Genomic DNA, 16,423 nt, shown 5'->3' with positions numbered 1-16,423 from the left:
TGGGGAATGAGGGATTGCTCAACACCTTTATGTTCCCTTTTCTTTATATCTCTCATTTTTTAGAGACTAAACAAGCTGAATAATGTGGAGTGTGTGGTGCTTTAGTAGGACTCCTTTAATATGGTGAAAGAATGGAAAATAAAGTCCTTTCATAAAGAAAAAGAAAACTATCCATACCATTGGAGACACACTCCTCACAAGCTAGATACTGTGCAAGACTTGGAGCAGTTCATGGAGGAAAAATTAATTAGATGTGAAAGCAAGCAGACAATGAAGCAAAATGCAGTGTGGGTTTCCCAGAGGTAGTTCATTTCAGGCTCACGTTTTTAATAAAAGAGCTGACTTTCCTTACATTGGGAAGATAAGAGATGATGATATCTCACTGGGCTTCACTAAGAAGTCAAATGCCTCTATTTTGCCCAAACTGCTACAGATTGGGCTAGACTCAGGTGTACTAACTAATTTCCCAGAAGTTAGGGAGAGCTGTGGATTGTAAAAGAAGATGAGTGTACTACTTCAAATGAGGGTTCAAATAAGAGCTGCATTCTTCAAGCACTGTTGAATTCAGGTTTTTTGGGGATACCGAGAGAAATGATTGCAAACAAAGCAAATGATTTCATAGTAACTGATACAGTGCTGCCAGCTCTCACAGTTTCATCATGGGAATCTTAATACTTGTTGTCTTTTAAAGCTACAACTGCTGAATCTTGGGATTTATTTTGATCTTAAAAAAAACACTTTTGGGGTGGAATACGACCAAGACTTAGAAAGCACATGCTTAAAACAAACCATGAAAACACATATTTAAAGTAATTTTTGAAGCTTATCTCTTGGTAATTGGCATACTGTGGAAAAAATACTTGTAGGGGTTTTTTAGAGCATTGGCTGTGTTGAATGGACCTCTCCACCCTCTGACATGGTGGTGCCCATGATGCCTTAAAGATATAGAAATAAAACAACACACTTCTGAGACAATATTAGCAAAGGAGGTAATAAAAGAACTCTTTGATTGGAGGCCTCCAGGGGCAGATATGGAAAAATGCCCACCCCACACAGGGCGAATACAGCTTTCTGAATTTAGCAGATTAGCATAATTAACAGGAATCTCCAATTAGAAACACAGATGATGAGGTAATTCCCCCTCTTGGTTCAGCATCTTCTGGAGCCCCCACATTGGTAACAGCTGTACTTATATGAAAACGTGTCTTGGGTGGGTAGCTCATCCTTGGTTCCCAAGAAAATAGGATGGGAGCCTTTGGAATGTTGTCTTTCCGCCTACCAGGATAGGAAAAGTGCTGGAGTTAGCTAGGAGCTATATAATTGTACAACGATAGTCTACAGAGCTACGAACATGTATGAAGGAAATACAAAAGGAAAAATCACTTTGGCATCCTGCAGGTTGTGACTTTAATCCTCACACAGGGCACCACTAGTGTTGATTTTTTTGGGTTTTTTTGTTAAGGTTGGGATTAAATTGTGAGATGGTATTTTTTGTTTGGATTTAGATGTTTATTAGTTTTTATTTATATTATAGTTTTATAAGTTGTGAGTTTTATAGTATTTACTAACAAGGTAAAAAAATTGAGATGTATTTCTTTTTTATTGGGTTTTTTATGGGTAAACTGTTTAATTAAGAAATGGTACTTAAATTATTTTTATTTTTAACTTAATATCTAATTACTTGTGTTTTGTAATGTTGATCTTTTTATTTAATTACACAATATTACTTATGAAGAAGAAGGTGAAAAAGAAGGTAAAGAAGGACTAGTTTCTGTTTTAAAGACTCTATTTTGTTTTATATGTATTATTATATTTTAAAACTCTAAGCTTTAAGCTTATCATTATGCGATGTTACACATTTTTATTTAAACTATGCACTTATAATATTAGTTCTATCATTTAATTTTGGAAATTTTTTTATGGCTTTATGTTAAAAGCAGCGTTTTCTTAGGGCGTTGGCATTTGTTCGTACAGAAAGTTTAAAAATTTCAGTGACTAGGGTTCCAACAGCCTCCCCCAGGGCAGGTGATTTTGCTGAAGGTGTTTTATTATGTGATTTTACACATTTTTACTTGAACTACGCACTTATTTAATTATGGAATTTTTTTTATGGCTTTAGGTTAAAAGCAGCATTTTCTTAGGGGGTTAGCGTTTGTTAGTAGAGAAATTTTAAATTTTCAGTGACTGGGGTTCCAACAGCCTCCCCCAGGGCAGGTGATTTTGCTGAAGGTGTTTTATTATGCGATGTTACACATTTTTACTTAAACTATGCACTTATAATCTTAGTTCTATCATTTAATTTTGAAAATTTTTTAATGGCTTTATGTTAAAAGCAGCATTTTCTTAGGGGGTTAGCGTTTGTTAGTAGAGAAATTTTAAATTTTCAGTGACTGGGGTTCCAACAGCCTCCCCAGGGTAGGTGACGTTGCTGAAGGTGTTTTATTAAGTGATTTTACACATTTTTACATGAACTACATACTTATTTAATTATGGATTTTTTTTTAATGGCTTTAGGTTAAATGCAGCGTTTTCTTAGGCGGTTAGCGTTTGTTAGTAGAGAAATTTTAAATTTTTGGTGACTGGGGTTCCAACAGCCTCCCCCAGGGCAGGTGATGTTGCTGAAGGTGTTTTATTATGTGATGTTACACATTTTTATTTAAACTATGCACTTATAATCTTAGTTCTATCGTTTAATTTTGGAATTTTTTTTATGTCTTTATGTTAAAAGCAGCATTTTCTTAGGGCGTTGGCATTTGTTCGTACAGAAAGTTTAAAAATTTCAGTGACTGGGGTTCCAACAGCCTCCCCCAGGGCAGGTGATTTTGCTGAAGGTGTTTTATTGTGATGTTGCACATTTTTACTTGAACTACGCACTTATTTAATTTTGGAAATTTTTTTATGGCTTTAGGTTAAATGCAGCGTTTTCTTAGGGGATTAGCATTTGTTAGTAGAGAAATTTTAAATTTTCGGTGACTGGGGTTCCAACAGCCTCCCCAGGGCAGGTGATTTTGCTGAAGGTGTTTTAGTATGTGATGTTACACATTTTTACTTAAACTATGCACTTATAATCTTAGTTCTATCATTTAATTTTGGAAATTTTTTTATGGCTTTATGTTAAAAGCAGCGTTTTCTTAGGGCGTTGGCATTCGTTCGTACAGAAAGTTTAAAAATTTCAGTGACTAGGGTTCCAGCAGCCTCCCCCAGGGTAGGTGACGTTGCTGAAGGTATTTTATTATGTGATGTTACACATTTTTACTTGAACTACGCACTTATTTAATTCTGGATTTTTTTTTTAATGGCCTTAGTTTTAATGCAGCGTTTTCTTAGGGGGTTAGCGTTTGTTAGTAGAGAAATTTTAAATTTTCGGTGACTGAGGTTCCAACAGCCTCTCCAGGGCAGGTGACGTTGCTGAAGGTGTTTTATTATGTGATGTTACACATTTTTACTTGAACTACGCACTTATTTAATTCTGGATTTTTTTTTTTAATGGCCTTAGTTTTAATGCAGCGTTTTCTTAGGGGGTTAGCGTTTGTTAGTAGAGAAATTTTAAATTTTTGGTGACTGAGGTTCCAACAGCCTCTCCAGGGCAGGTGATTTTGCTGAAGGTGTTTTATTATATGATGTTACACATTTTTACATGAACTACGCACTTATTTAATTATGGATATTTTTTTTATGGCTTTATGTTAAAAGCAGCGTTTTCTGAGGGGGTTAGCATTTGTTTGTAGCGAAATTTTAAATTTTCGGTGACTGGGGTTCCAACAGCCTCCCCAGGGCAGATGATTTTTCTGAAGGTGTTTTATTATGTGATTTTACATGTTTGTACTTGAACTACGCACTTATTCAATTTTGGAAATTGTTTTACAGCTTTAGGTTAAAAGCAGCGTTTTCTTAGGGGGTTAGCGTTTGTTAGTAGAGAAATTTTAAATTTTTGGTGACTGGGGTTCCAACAGCCTCCCCCAGGGCAGGTGATTTTGCTGAAGGTGTTTTATTATGTGATGTTACACATTTTTACTTAAACTATGCACTTATAATCTTAGTTCTATCATTTAATCTTGGAAATTTTTTTATGGCTTTATGTTAAAAGCCGAATTTTCTTAAGGCGTTGGCATTCGTTCGTACAGAAAGTTTAAAATTTTCAGTGACTGGGGTTCCAACAGCCTCCCCCAGGGCAGGTGACGTTGCTGAAGGTATTTTATTATGTGATGTTACACATTTTTACATGAACTACGCACTTATTTAATTATGGAATTTTGTTTATGGCTTTATGTTAAATGCAGCGTTTCCTTAGGGGGTTAGCGTTTTTTCGTAGAGAAATTTTAAATTTTCGGTGACTGGGGTTCCAACAGCCTCCCCAGGGCAGGTGATTTTGCTGAAGGTGTTTTATTATGTGATTTTACACATTTTCACTTAAACTATGCACTTATAATCTTAGTTCTATCATTTAATTTTGAAAATTTTTTTATGGCTTTATGTTAAAAGCAGCGCTTTCTTAGGGCGTTAGCATTTGTTCGTACAGAAAGTTTAAAATTTTCAGTGACTGGGGTTCCAACAGCCTCCCCCAGGGTAGGTGACGTTGCTGAAGGTATTTTATTATGTGATGTTACACATTTTTACTTGAACTACTCACTTATTTAATTATGGAATTTTTTTTATGGCTTTATGTTAAAAGCAGCATTTTCTTAGGGGGTTAGCGTTTGTTTGTAGAGAAATTTTAAATTTTCGGTGACTGGGGTTCCAACAGCCTCCCCAGGGCAGGTGACGTTGCTGAAGGTGTTTTATTGTGTGATGTTACACATTTTTAGTTGAACTACGCACTTATAATCTTAGTTCTATCATTTAATTTTGGAATTTTTTTTATGGCTTTAGGTTAAATGCAGCGTTTTCTTAGGGGGTTAGTGTTTGTTAGTAGAGAAAGTTTAAAAATTTCAGTGACTGGGGTTCCAACAGCCTCCCCAGGGCAGGCGATTTTGCTGAAGGTGTTTTATTATGTGATGTTACACATTTTTACTTAAACTATGCACTTATAATCTTAGTTCTATCATTTAATTTCTGAAATTTTTTTATGTCTTTAGTTTAAAAGCAGTGCTTTCTTAGGGGGTTAGTGTTTGATGGTAGAGAAATTTTAAATTTTCGTTGACTGGGGTTCCAACAGCCTCCCCCAGGGTAGGTGACGTTGCTGAAGGTATTTTATTATGTGATGTTACACATTTTTACTTGAACTACTCACTTATTTAATTATGGAATTTTTTTTATGGCTTTATGTTAAAAGCAGCATTTTCTTAGGGGGTTAGCGTTTGTTAGTAGAGAAATTTTAAATTTTCGGTGACTGGGGTTCCAACAGCCTCCCCAGGGCAGGTGACGTTGCTGAAGGTGTTTTCTCACCGTGTCTGTCCCCAGGGCCTGGCGCAGCTCTGCGTGACCATCGAAGAGTGCTGGGACCACGACGCGGAGGCGCGGCTCTCGGCCGGCTGCGTCGAGGAGCGCATCGCGCAGATCCGCAAATCCGTCAACGGCACTACCTCGGACTGCCTCGTCTCCATCGTGACATCCGTCACCAACGTGGACTTGCCACCCAAAGAGTCTAGTATCTGAGTCCTGGGTCCTGGTTCGCTTTTTGTCTTTCCAGACTCAGCGGATTTAAAACAAACAAACAAAAAAATCGACAAGGAAAAGAGTTTAAAGAAAAAAAAAAAAAGTACAAAAAAAAAATTCACAAAAATTCAACAAACCCATGAATGCAGCTGCTATTTTATCTTGACTTTTTATTATTATTGTTATTATTATTATTATTGTTATTTTTTTGGATTGGATCAATTTTACCAGCACATTGCTCTACTGTATTAAAAAAAATGGACATTTCAGCAAGCATTCAGGTGCCGACTAATGAATGCAGAAAAGGTGCAGGTACCTCAGAACCTCAACAAACTCACTTCAGTTGTTTTTATTTTATTCAGTTTTCTGGGTTTCTCTTTATCAGTTTGTCTTCTGAGCGGAGCATCTGTGACATAAAGCTTATGTGACATAAAGGAAAACCACCTACCACCTTCGAAAACGCAATGCTGCAAACTGTGGAGGAAACTTAAGACTGTTATGTAAAGAACACACCTTCCTCAAAAGCATTTTTTCCCCATGTTGGTTTTGGGTTCAGTTTCTTTTTTATTTTTTTTTTTTAGTTTTTTTTTGGAAGTGAGCTTCAGAAAAAAACAGCAGATGTGTCTTTTACGGATCTAACGGGTGTCATTGTAACATGGGAAAAAAAAAAGTAACTGGGCAGAGAATGTTAATTCTTGATGGTATAATTGAAGGGGGGAGCGTAGAATAGGGGTGGGGAGAGTGACGTTGGACTTGGCAGCATTTGGGGAAACATCATTTGCTATGGAGCTACTTCTCAGGTAACCATTAGAGGAGGGAAAGGACATTTCTGGGCAGAGTATTTACGGCTGCAGCGTGTGGAGAAAGCGGAGTTAAAGAGGCAGTGGTTGGAAGACAGGCACTTCTTTCTTCCTCCAGAGACTGGGGTTGGGTGGTAAAAGAACAAACCAGGACTATTAACTTTTACTTTTCATTTCCAGGTAGTAGCAGGAAGGATGCTTTCAATGTCATCAGGACAGGTGGGGAAGTGTGATTTCAGAAGCACTTTGGTAAAATACTGGAAGATGAGAAATTCTTTTGCATCTCATTTTAAGCATGAGTCAGTTGAGACAATTTAGCCTTGGGTTGATTATCTTTCAGCCCAAGCTAACGGTGCAGACAGTGGAAAGAGGAAAAGAGTGAAAACTTGAGTATATACATTTTTTTTCTTTATTAATTTGGGACTGGGGGAGTGAATGGTGGCAGCTGGCTCCTGCAGCACCTGAGAAGCCTGAGAGCTGCCTGGCTGCAGGGAGCTGAGGCAGCTCAGCAGCAGCAGTGATTCCCACAGCACCTCTCCCACTGGTTTCTTTGACGCTGCTTTCTCCTTACTCTGTGATGAAACTCTTTTGTCTTAAAGTGGTGCATATTTGAAAATACCGTTACTCTTATTATGCCATAAACTCGCTCTAGTCAGTGAATGTTCCTAATGCTGCTGATTCAACATGAAATATTTTTTTAATTTGCAAAACATGCAATGTTTAAAAAAAGAAAAAAACTTAAAAAAAAAAACCAAACACAAAACATACACACACACACACGTTACGTGGCTTCCGAGGTTTAAACTGAAAAAAAAATTAAAAACTTCATGACCACAGACCACCTCAAACCAGAAATACCTCAGAATTTTCTACTTGTATGAGTTTTATTATATATTTTGTTAGTTGTGTTGTCTTGTAGTAAGTATATTTTAATGTAAGTTGGCTTTTATGACAAGGGAGTTTTAAAAAAATTAAAAAAAGAAAAAAAGTTCCAAAATCTTTTAGGAAGTGCTACCATTTTTTTGTTGTTTTGTTTAATAAAGCACCATTGTAAATAACTGTATACAGTTGTGGAATAACTGCCTATATAAGGTACCTGGGCATTATTCACTCTTATTTGTGAAGGCTGTTTCCATTCTGTGTTTTTTTTTGTTTTGGTTTTTTTTTTTCCTTTAGTCTGTTTTAGTGAAAGGACAGTACATCTTTTTTTTTCTTTTCTTTTTAAATTTTTTTTCTTTTTTTTTTTTTTTTACTTTGAATATAACATGAGTTCTGTGTCTTGCTAGACTGACAAAGTTATGTCCATTGGATGGCCAGATCTTCTAAATTTTTCTTTGTGTTAAGCCAAAATGCAGTCCTAAACTGATCACCCTGTAATGGAAATGTAAAAAGTCTGTATTATATATAAATGAATTGGACTTCTCTCCACTGCCAAATTATCAGTGTGCACCCTTGCACAGATATAATTTATTAAGCAAACAAAACTGCTAATTGGAGAAAATATTAAAAAAAAAATTGAAATATATTTCTTGAAAAGTATAGCTTTAAAACCTAGAGGTCACAAATGAGGACATGGTCCTTTATCTTGAAGAGACATTAAGAGAATTGCCTTAATTTGTCTATCTGAATAAAGTCTTAACCTATTCTTTCAAGTTACTGAATGTATATTGCATATTAGTGTGTACACACATGTAACTGTGTTTCCGTGTGTAGGTTTGAAAGTTTCTGTTTCTTGATGTGCTTCTGTTGAGAAAACCTTGACAAAACCAGACAGAACGATACCGTTTTGACCCAGCCAATGTCCCTGGTGGCCATTGGCACCTTTGGGCCTGATGCTGCAACGTACCTATGCTTAGCATTGAGGGTGTAGGTAGCTCTTCTGGTGTCATGACATTAGGCACTCACTTAATGTTAAGTGTGGTTGTAAATGTTTGCAGGATCAGTATTTTTCATGTTTAATACATTTCTGCACTGAGATTTATATGAAAATGTGACTATGTCTTAGAAGTGAAGTGATGTAAGGGTTGGGGTGGAGCATAGAGCAGTTAATTTAAGACTGAGTGAATACTTGTTTTGAGGTGGGCTCGCTCCCTTTTCCCAGAGAATGGGAGCCAGTTCCTATTGCTGCAGAAAGAAAAAAAGCTGTACTGTCTTTTAACTGTTAATATCTGTTTGCTCTTCTGGATTTTTTTCCTTCAGCATTACGTATTATAGCTAAAACAGGCTCATTACAGCAGTTGCTTTTTTATCCTGATTTCTTTAAGAAGCTTTAAAGTATTTATTGAAAGTGCCATATTATTTTAATAGCCTATTAAACAGTGTCTGAAATCTTCTCTTTTGAGAAAGCATAAACACAAATTCTCACATGTAGCTTATCTTACTGCGGGGAACTGCACGACCGTACAAACCTTGACTGAATGTTGATTGTAAAGTGTTACATCTTCCTGGTGTAATGGTTCCTTATAGATCATCTTGTCAGCAGGACTCAGAAACTGATTGGAAAAAGAATTTCCAAATTGGGTGTGTGCTGGGTAACGAGTTTTATATGTATGTAGGTACGTGTGTCTTGCTATTGCAGCATAGAAGGAAATCCTGAACTTATAATGTGTACCAATTTGGATAAAGCTGTTTTTTAAACTGGTATTTATTTATTTTGTTAACAAAAACAAGCTCTGTTTAACTTGTTGGTCTTTCAACAGTTGAGCTGTCAAGCAAGTACTTTCCTCACCTCTAATCCATTTAGACTCTCATTGACAACATGATTTTAGTTCTGTTTGGTACTGCAGAGGTTTTTTCCAAGTCAGGAATTGGGCACATCCATAGGTGTAGCTGTCATAAGCAAATGCAGCTTTTTTCCTTTTAACACTCCCTTGAATACGACGGTGACAACACCTCTTATGTTGCTTCCCAAGCACTGAATTTCATTTCCCATTCAGACTTAGAGGAAGCAGCTCTGCAAAAATTTGTCTGGAGATTTTTATTGGTCACCTCCCTCTCTCATATGGAAGTTCTTAGGTGAATATTAACACTGAATATCCTGAGTAAAAATTCTCGACTTTAGGAGCCAGGATTCCACGTCTCTCTGGTGGAACTCCCTTTTATGAATTTATTGCACTGGCTGGACTGGTTTTTAGGTGCAGAAAATTTGACTTCACATTTTTAAACTGGAAATACCACAGAAACTAAAACTGGGGTGTTTTTTTGAGATGGTAGAGCTGTGACTTGCTGATAAAATTGCATTAATACAGCAAGGCTGGAAATTGTATATGGCTTATATTGAAATATACATGCATTTTATAAGAGGTGGCTAGAAACCAGCCTAACTATAAGTTAAGTAATATCAGGCTATTCATTAAGGATTTTAGCTGGTTCTGATCATTAAGAAATCTCTATTTAAGACAAAAATAACCCACTTTTTATTCTGTCTCGTTCTTCAGCTGAAATTCTCTTACAGAATATCTTTATGTGCTAGACAGTTGCACCTATGGAAGTGCAGAGGTCTTTGTTTTGAAGAGAAGGTCTGTGTGTGCCCCCCAGCAACTCCCCTGCATTTTCCTTGGGTCTCCTGACTCCCTGCTGTTCCCACTTGAAGTCAGTGGTTTCGGTGGAAGCAGAAATTTCCAGGCTGGCTGGGTCAGGCCTGGCTGTTAGGAATCCTGATCCCCCTTAACATCACAGCACTGAAACGTTTTATTCCTCTTGTACCACTTCCTAGGCAGAGTGTCAGAGCTTGCCCTGTTTTACAGGGAAAAGGTCTGGTTTCACTCAGCATGGAAGGAACTCATACTGCAGAGGAAGGTGCTGGGGGATAAAATGTGACAGTGCTGTTGTTGCAGTCCTCTTCAAGCCACACTCCGCTTGGGAAGTTGCTAAGCAGGAAGCGTCCCACAAACTTTTGTCACTTTTACATACAGGATATTGTTTGGTAACATTGTAAATAAAATAGACTATATAATAGAGGAAAATAAGGACATTTTGACTTTTTTACTTTTGGAAATATATATATATATTTTAGTTACATATACAAACAAAAATTCTACATTGTGTGAGAATTCTTTTATACCACAAATTATTTTTGTAATGTCTAATATGTTTCTGCAGGGAAAAGGGAGAAAGGTCTGTGTATGCACAGCAAATAAATAAAGAAATATATATATAATGTTTAAATTAAGTGTGCACTACATCAAAGTCTAGAGGATAGAACAAGTGTAGCCTGAAAACAGTTTGAGGAGCAAGTTGGATGTACTTGGACATGCTTTGAGGACAGCACTGAGTATATGTTTAGGTTATCTTGCATGTCACATCCCTTCTGCTAAAGATGCTTATTGCTTTTCTATAGCCATCTTCAGTTAACCTGGGAGGAATTTTTCACATCTTCATGCGAGTAGCCGTGTGTGGGCAGTGTGTCTTTTGGCATATGCTGTGGTGCTGCAGTGAGTTGTGCAGTCAGGGTGTTAAGAATTTACCGAGGCCAAACAGCCGGGCTGATCTTGCTCGCTGCCGTATCCGCTCGTAGCAGCTGTGTCTGCTGCACTGACAATATGATCTGTAAGGAGCTGTTGCCAGTGGAATCCTGATAAAACCAGTTCCTAGAAATTCCTTCTCTCTGAAGTGACACGACTAATCAGGCTTCACCAGAACACACAGCTATGTCCTCTGTGTTCCCAAAATCAGATTTAATAGTCTGTGTCGGAGGCACTAAAGAAAAGGAGCACTGTCATGTCCAAAGTCCTGCTAAGAGAAAGAACTTCCCAAATCTGTGTAAGCAATCCAAGATATTCTAAAAGTATTAAAAAAAAATGGGGGGGGGGGAGGGGAGTGTAATCTAATTTTCAATTGTACTTAAAATTCACTGCAGTCTTTTTAGTCCTCTCAGACATGATAGTACAGTGTCAGTGGGTGAGAGGTACTGAAAAAAGCTTTAGACCAAACAACACATGGCACTGCCTTGGAGCTGGTTTGACAGTGTGCCTTTTGCAATTAGTGCTCACTAATTCAAGCAGACTCCTGCAATTACCGAGTCCCTCAGCTGTGTTCTGGTGAAGTCCTAGCCCTGAGGAAACCAGGAGGAGAGTTTCCATCCAATCCTGTGTGTCTATCACAAGGATAGACACAAGAGTGTGTGTGTTTTGGAACACTTTCTAAGCACACCTGGTCCTTTATTTACATGGGACTTCCTTTTTTATGACTCGTTTTAGGGTGACACTCAGTTCCCTGACTGAAGTAGTAGCCTATGGAATGAGCAGCAATGCTTTTTGTCAGGACACTTCCACAGAAAGAGATCATACTTGTGTTATGTCCATCCAGCTGTTCTGAAATGTAATGCTATTCTGTTGTGCCTTTATTTTTCCATGTAAAAGCAACTGCTGTAAGCTTTCTTTTTCTTTTACTAGTTTTATTTTTTATCTCTGTCTGAAAAAACCCACACTTTTCATTGCCCAGCTGTCATTTCTGGATGCAGTCTGTGATCCAGGTATTTCAAGAACCAATTACCTCAAACCTCATGTTAAACAGTGTTGCTATCTGGATTCGCCTTGATACTACAATATTGTAACATACACAAACAGGAACCTTGCTCTATATAGGTGTTTATATATATGTATCATATACATATATACATATATATATATGATATATATATGTAAATGGAAAGTGATCCCCAAGGACTGAAGGAAAAAAACAAAACTTATTTTGTATTCCAACACTGAAACCAAAAGGGCTTTTCTGAAGCTCTATAATGGCATTGTGCTGGGTCTCTACAAAGAAAAAGTGTTTTCTAAAAAGTGCTTCCTTTATTAGCCTTTTATTTCAGTATTTTAATGGGGCAGATGATATGACTAAAACACCACTTCTGCATTTTTGGCCCATTTTGAAGCAGAAGTCTTAGTCTTTCCAGTTGTTAAAATAAACAAAAACTCAGTTTATAACATTCCAATAAGGTTGGTATTGCAAAACAAACATGTTCTAGTAAAATTCCATAGCTTCTATTTTTGTGAAAAGGAAGGCCATACTTCATTCAATTTTCCAGTGTTTTGAGGAACTGAAGTTTAACCAGTAACCATCCTAGTCAATTAAAATCCTAATTCAGTAGTCACTGGCATCTCTGCATTGCCACATATGTTAAAACACCAAAATAAATTCCAAAAAACAATCAAAACCAAAAATCTAGCGATGACAGAGGAGGAGGGGATTGGAGCATCTCGTAGCTTTGGAAAGTGGACTTAGCAACTTTGTGGATAGCAAAAAATATGTTGGCAAGACCGAAAACCTGTCTGTCCCTTTCCTTTTCCAAATACCTACTCCCAAGAACCAACTTATAAAATCAGACCTTCAACTACAGCAACTTCTTAATGGTACTTTGCTGAAGAGAATTATGTTCAGGCTATATTTTGGGGAGAAAAATAAAAGTGGGACCATTTTTAAAATTACCATTTTATTTTATGTGTTGCCCTCTCAAACGTCTGGTTTTTTTAAAAAAATGTATCCATGTAGTTGCTACAACATTAGTCTGTATTTTACTTGGACATCATAGTAGCTTTCCTGTAGCTTTCCAAATACTAATGAATTTACCATTGCCAGTAATTCATTTAATTACTGGTAATGAATAGATAGTAATTAATTTACGATTACTAAAGGAAGAGAACACGATATTCCCTTTCCTCATTTTTTTTTTCCTTGACTGCCTAATGTTTCTGTGGCTATTGATGATTATTATCTCTGGTAAATCAAAGTACTAAAATCTCCCAGGAGGTGATATTTTGCAATGCTGCTGGCCTTCCAATGGAATAACTATGATGCAAACATCAATCTCGTAGTGGGTGAGGATTGAAGGAGGTGGTTACTGCAAACTAAGTAACATTTTTGGCCTCAATTCTATGCCATAAGCCTGCACAATGCCATTGTCAATCTGTTCAAACTATCTGCTTATGAATTCTGCATGATCCTCATGATAGAGTTGAAAGTCTGATCTTTCACCTGTTAATATTTTCACATTCGTCCTTAAGTTTGACAAATTTTGTACTGTAAAGTTGACTTAAGTACAGTTTGATGTCAATTCTTGTGGAAAGAGCTTTCTGCATGTAACATTAGATGCATACAGTTAAACAACACAGCATAGTACAAAAACTCACAAGAAAATGTTTTGGCACCAGCAGGAAGAAATCTCACCCTAACCATTTGTCATTTTATAACCATCCTAATTGTAAGTTTTACCAGCTACTTCTAAATTTGTGCTTTATTTAAAGAAAGAAAAGAAAATCCTAAGACTTGTCTAGCGTAGTGAAATATGTGTATATCAGTTTTAGGATAAATAGCTAAGTCTTATTACGCTGTGTTACTTAACTTGTATATATAGAGTATACATAAGAGTTTGCAGTAACCTGTTTCTCCAGGATTTCCAGTTGGAATGGATTTAAACTCAAACTATGAGATTAAATGATTTAGAAGATTGCAGAATAGGCTGAGTGTAAATTACAGGAAGCTCTATCAGATGGTGAAATAATTTTTAAAGAGTCTTTTGGTCCTTGGCTCAAATTCACTAAGTACTGTTTGTATACCAAGATATGTGAAATGTAAATGTTGTAGGTTATATTTCACTCTTGTAGCTATAAAAATGTAGAACAGAGATAGCTTGTACTACTGAGTTAACAAAAGTTATACTAAAGTATCCTGTTAAAGAAAAAAGTATAGAGAGTTAAGCTCGTTGCTGTAACCCCTTTTGGATTGAAGTGTGCTGATTTTTATATATGTACATTTTATATATATATATATTCTGCAGAAGTATACATATATAAAATGTATATATAAAATGGCCTAATGCAGACATCCATTGTATTGCATTTATGAAATGAAGACATTTTGGAAAGAACATTGTATCATAGTTCATGAATTTGCAGTGGATCTTTGTTCCTTTTTACTGTGGTATTTTAGAAAGAGTCTCAAGTTTGAAATTAGATCTGCCAAGTTGGAGTTTTGCTGCTTCAGCTTTGCACTGGGTGTCCGAATAAACCAGTATGAATGTAGTATTTGCCCTGTGTGAAGCAGCTACACCCCAACAGATAGGAGGAAAAAAAACCTAGAAAGAACTATTTCAAGTTTATCTTTTTGTATATGAAAATAAACAGTAAATTACAAATAACTGTTTCCCTTGTTGGTGTGACATTAAAACTCATTGTTATTTTATTGTCTTTGGCATCTAGCTGGAGGATTTCCTTCTGTGTAGTTGAGTGTTTTTAGTGTTTCAATGGCATTTCTGCTACCCAAAATCCCTAAAAAGTCCCTGCAGAGGCATTGCTGAGGCCTGCCTCTACCACCCATCACTTGCAAACGGTTCTGAAGAGAAGTAGGAGTTATCTCAAATTCAGAGAACCATAGAATGGTTTGGGTTGGAAGAGACTTTAAAAGATCAACTCCCCTGCTAAGGGGCACTTTCCACTAGACCAGGTTGCTCCAAGCCCCATCCAATCTGACATTGAACACCTCCAGAGATGGGATATCCGTAACATCTCTGGGCAACCTCTGTCCTATTATTATTATTATTATTATTACTATTATTATTTAATTTGCCTTTTGAGTGTGTTGCCTCTTGTAACACTGTGGTGACGCTCCTTATCACTCCTAGCAAAGACCTGTTCACACAGGGCAATATGTGCATGTGAAGCTGTATCAAGACAGTCCAGCAATGTAGCTGCAACTGCCAGAAGCAAAGGCTAGGGAACTTAACCAGGAAAAAGATTTAAAAAAAAGTCTGAGTTCCCTGTACTCATAGCACCACACTGAGGTCTGTAATCCTCACATGAGATATGATGATGCCCTCAGCCACACACTGAAGCATGGCCAGACCTGTCCAGGAAAGCTGCCTGCAGTTAAGTGATGATGTGGCCATGAAATCCTTATATTCTGGTGTTTTCCATTGCTAAACTGATCCCTTTTTCAGAAAAAAAATGCCTCTGGCTTGGTGCAGGGTTGAAAATGCGTAGTTTGGATGGATATGAGGCAAATATGAACATTATCAGGCATTTGGGAGGGGAAAATAGTAATAATTAGGCTGGTGGTTTTCCTGAATAGAAGCCCAATGTAACATCACCCTATATTGACTAAAGCCAATCCCATACTACAATCTTCTTGTTCAGCCTGGAGAAGATACGGTTCTGGAGAGATCTGGTGACCTTCCAGTCCCTAAAGGGGACTTGTAAGAAAGATGAGGACAATAATCCTGTTGTGATAGGACAAGGAGGAATGGTTTAAAACCAAAAGAGGGTAGATTGAAATTATATATAAGGAAGAAATGTTTTACAACGAGGGTGGTGAGGTACAGGCACAGGCTGCTCAGAGAGTTGGTGGATGCCCCATCCCTGGAAGCATTCAAGGTCAGCTTGGATGGGACTCTGAGCAAGCTGGTCTGGTTGAAGATGTCCCTGGTCATTGCTGAGGGGTTGGCTGTCACAGTCACTGAATTGTTTGGGATGGAAGGATCCTCTGCACATCAGCCAGTCCAGCCCTCCTGCCAAGGCAGCATCACCTAGAGCAGCTGACACAGGAATGTGTCCAGGTGGGTTTGGAATATCTCCAGAGGGGGAAAACTGTGACCTCCCTGTTCCAGTGCTCTGCCACTGTCGATGTAAAGTTCTTCCTCACGTTGAGGCGAAACTTCTTTTACTTTGTGGCCATTGCTCCTCATCCAGTCGCTGGGCATCACTGAAGAGTCCTCTTGGTTCCCACCTTTGAGATATTTAAATGTATTAACGAGCTCTTCTCTCAGTCTTCTCTAGACTGACCAGACCCAGCTCCTGCAGTCTCTCCTCATGAGAGAGGTGATTTTTCTCTCCAGCTGAAGACTTTAAAGCTCCTTTCTGACCCAAACCATTCTATGGCCATGATTCAGTGATCCTTTGCATTGGTCGCGCATACAGTTTAACCACTAGAGTCCCTGTCGGAATCTGTGGGTATTGGTGATTCCGAGATTGTAGAAAGTCTCTGTCTTTCTGCCCCGTTGCCAAAGAAGAAGCCATAATTCGTCTGTGCTGTTT

The 16,423-nt window shown here is 37.5% G+C and overlaps 1 protein-coding gene across 1 annotated transcript in view; it reads left to right on the top strand.

The window, feature by feature from the left end:
• Positions 1-14,532, top strand: part of ACVR2B (activin A receptor type 2B) — a 111,125-nt gene extending 96,593 nt beyond the window's left edge. Inside the window, exon 11 of the mRNA XM_002186927.7 lies at positions 5,401-14,532. Coding sequence (XP_002186963.2) covers positions 5,401-5,595 — 195 coding nt within the window. The 3' untranslated portion in view covers positions 5,596-14,532. The remainder of the gene's footprint in view (positions 1-5,400) is intronic.
• Positions 14,533-16,423: the final 1,891 nt, after the last annotated feature.

The sequence above is a fragment of the Taeniopygia guttata genome, chromosome 2 (genome assembly GCF_048771995.1).
Source record: "Taeniopygia guttata chromosome 2, bTaeGut7.mat, whole genome shotgun sequence".
NCBI lineage: Eukaryota > Metazoa > Chordata > Aves > Passeriformes > Estrildidae > Taeniopygia > Taeniopygia guttata.
The sequence above is the reverse complement of the archived record's forward strand: the minus strand, read 5'-3'. Positions and strand labels throughout refer to the sequence as shown.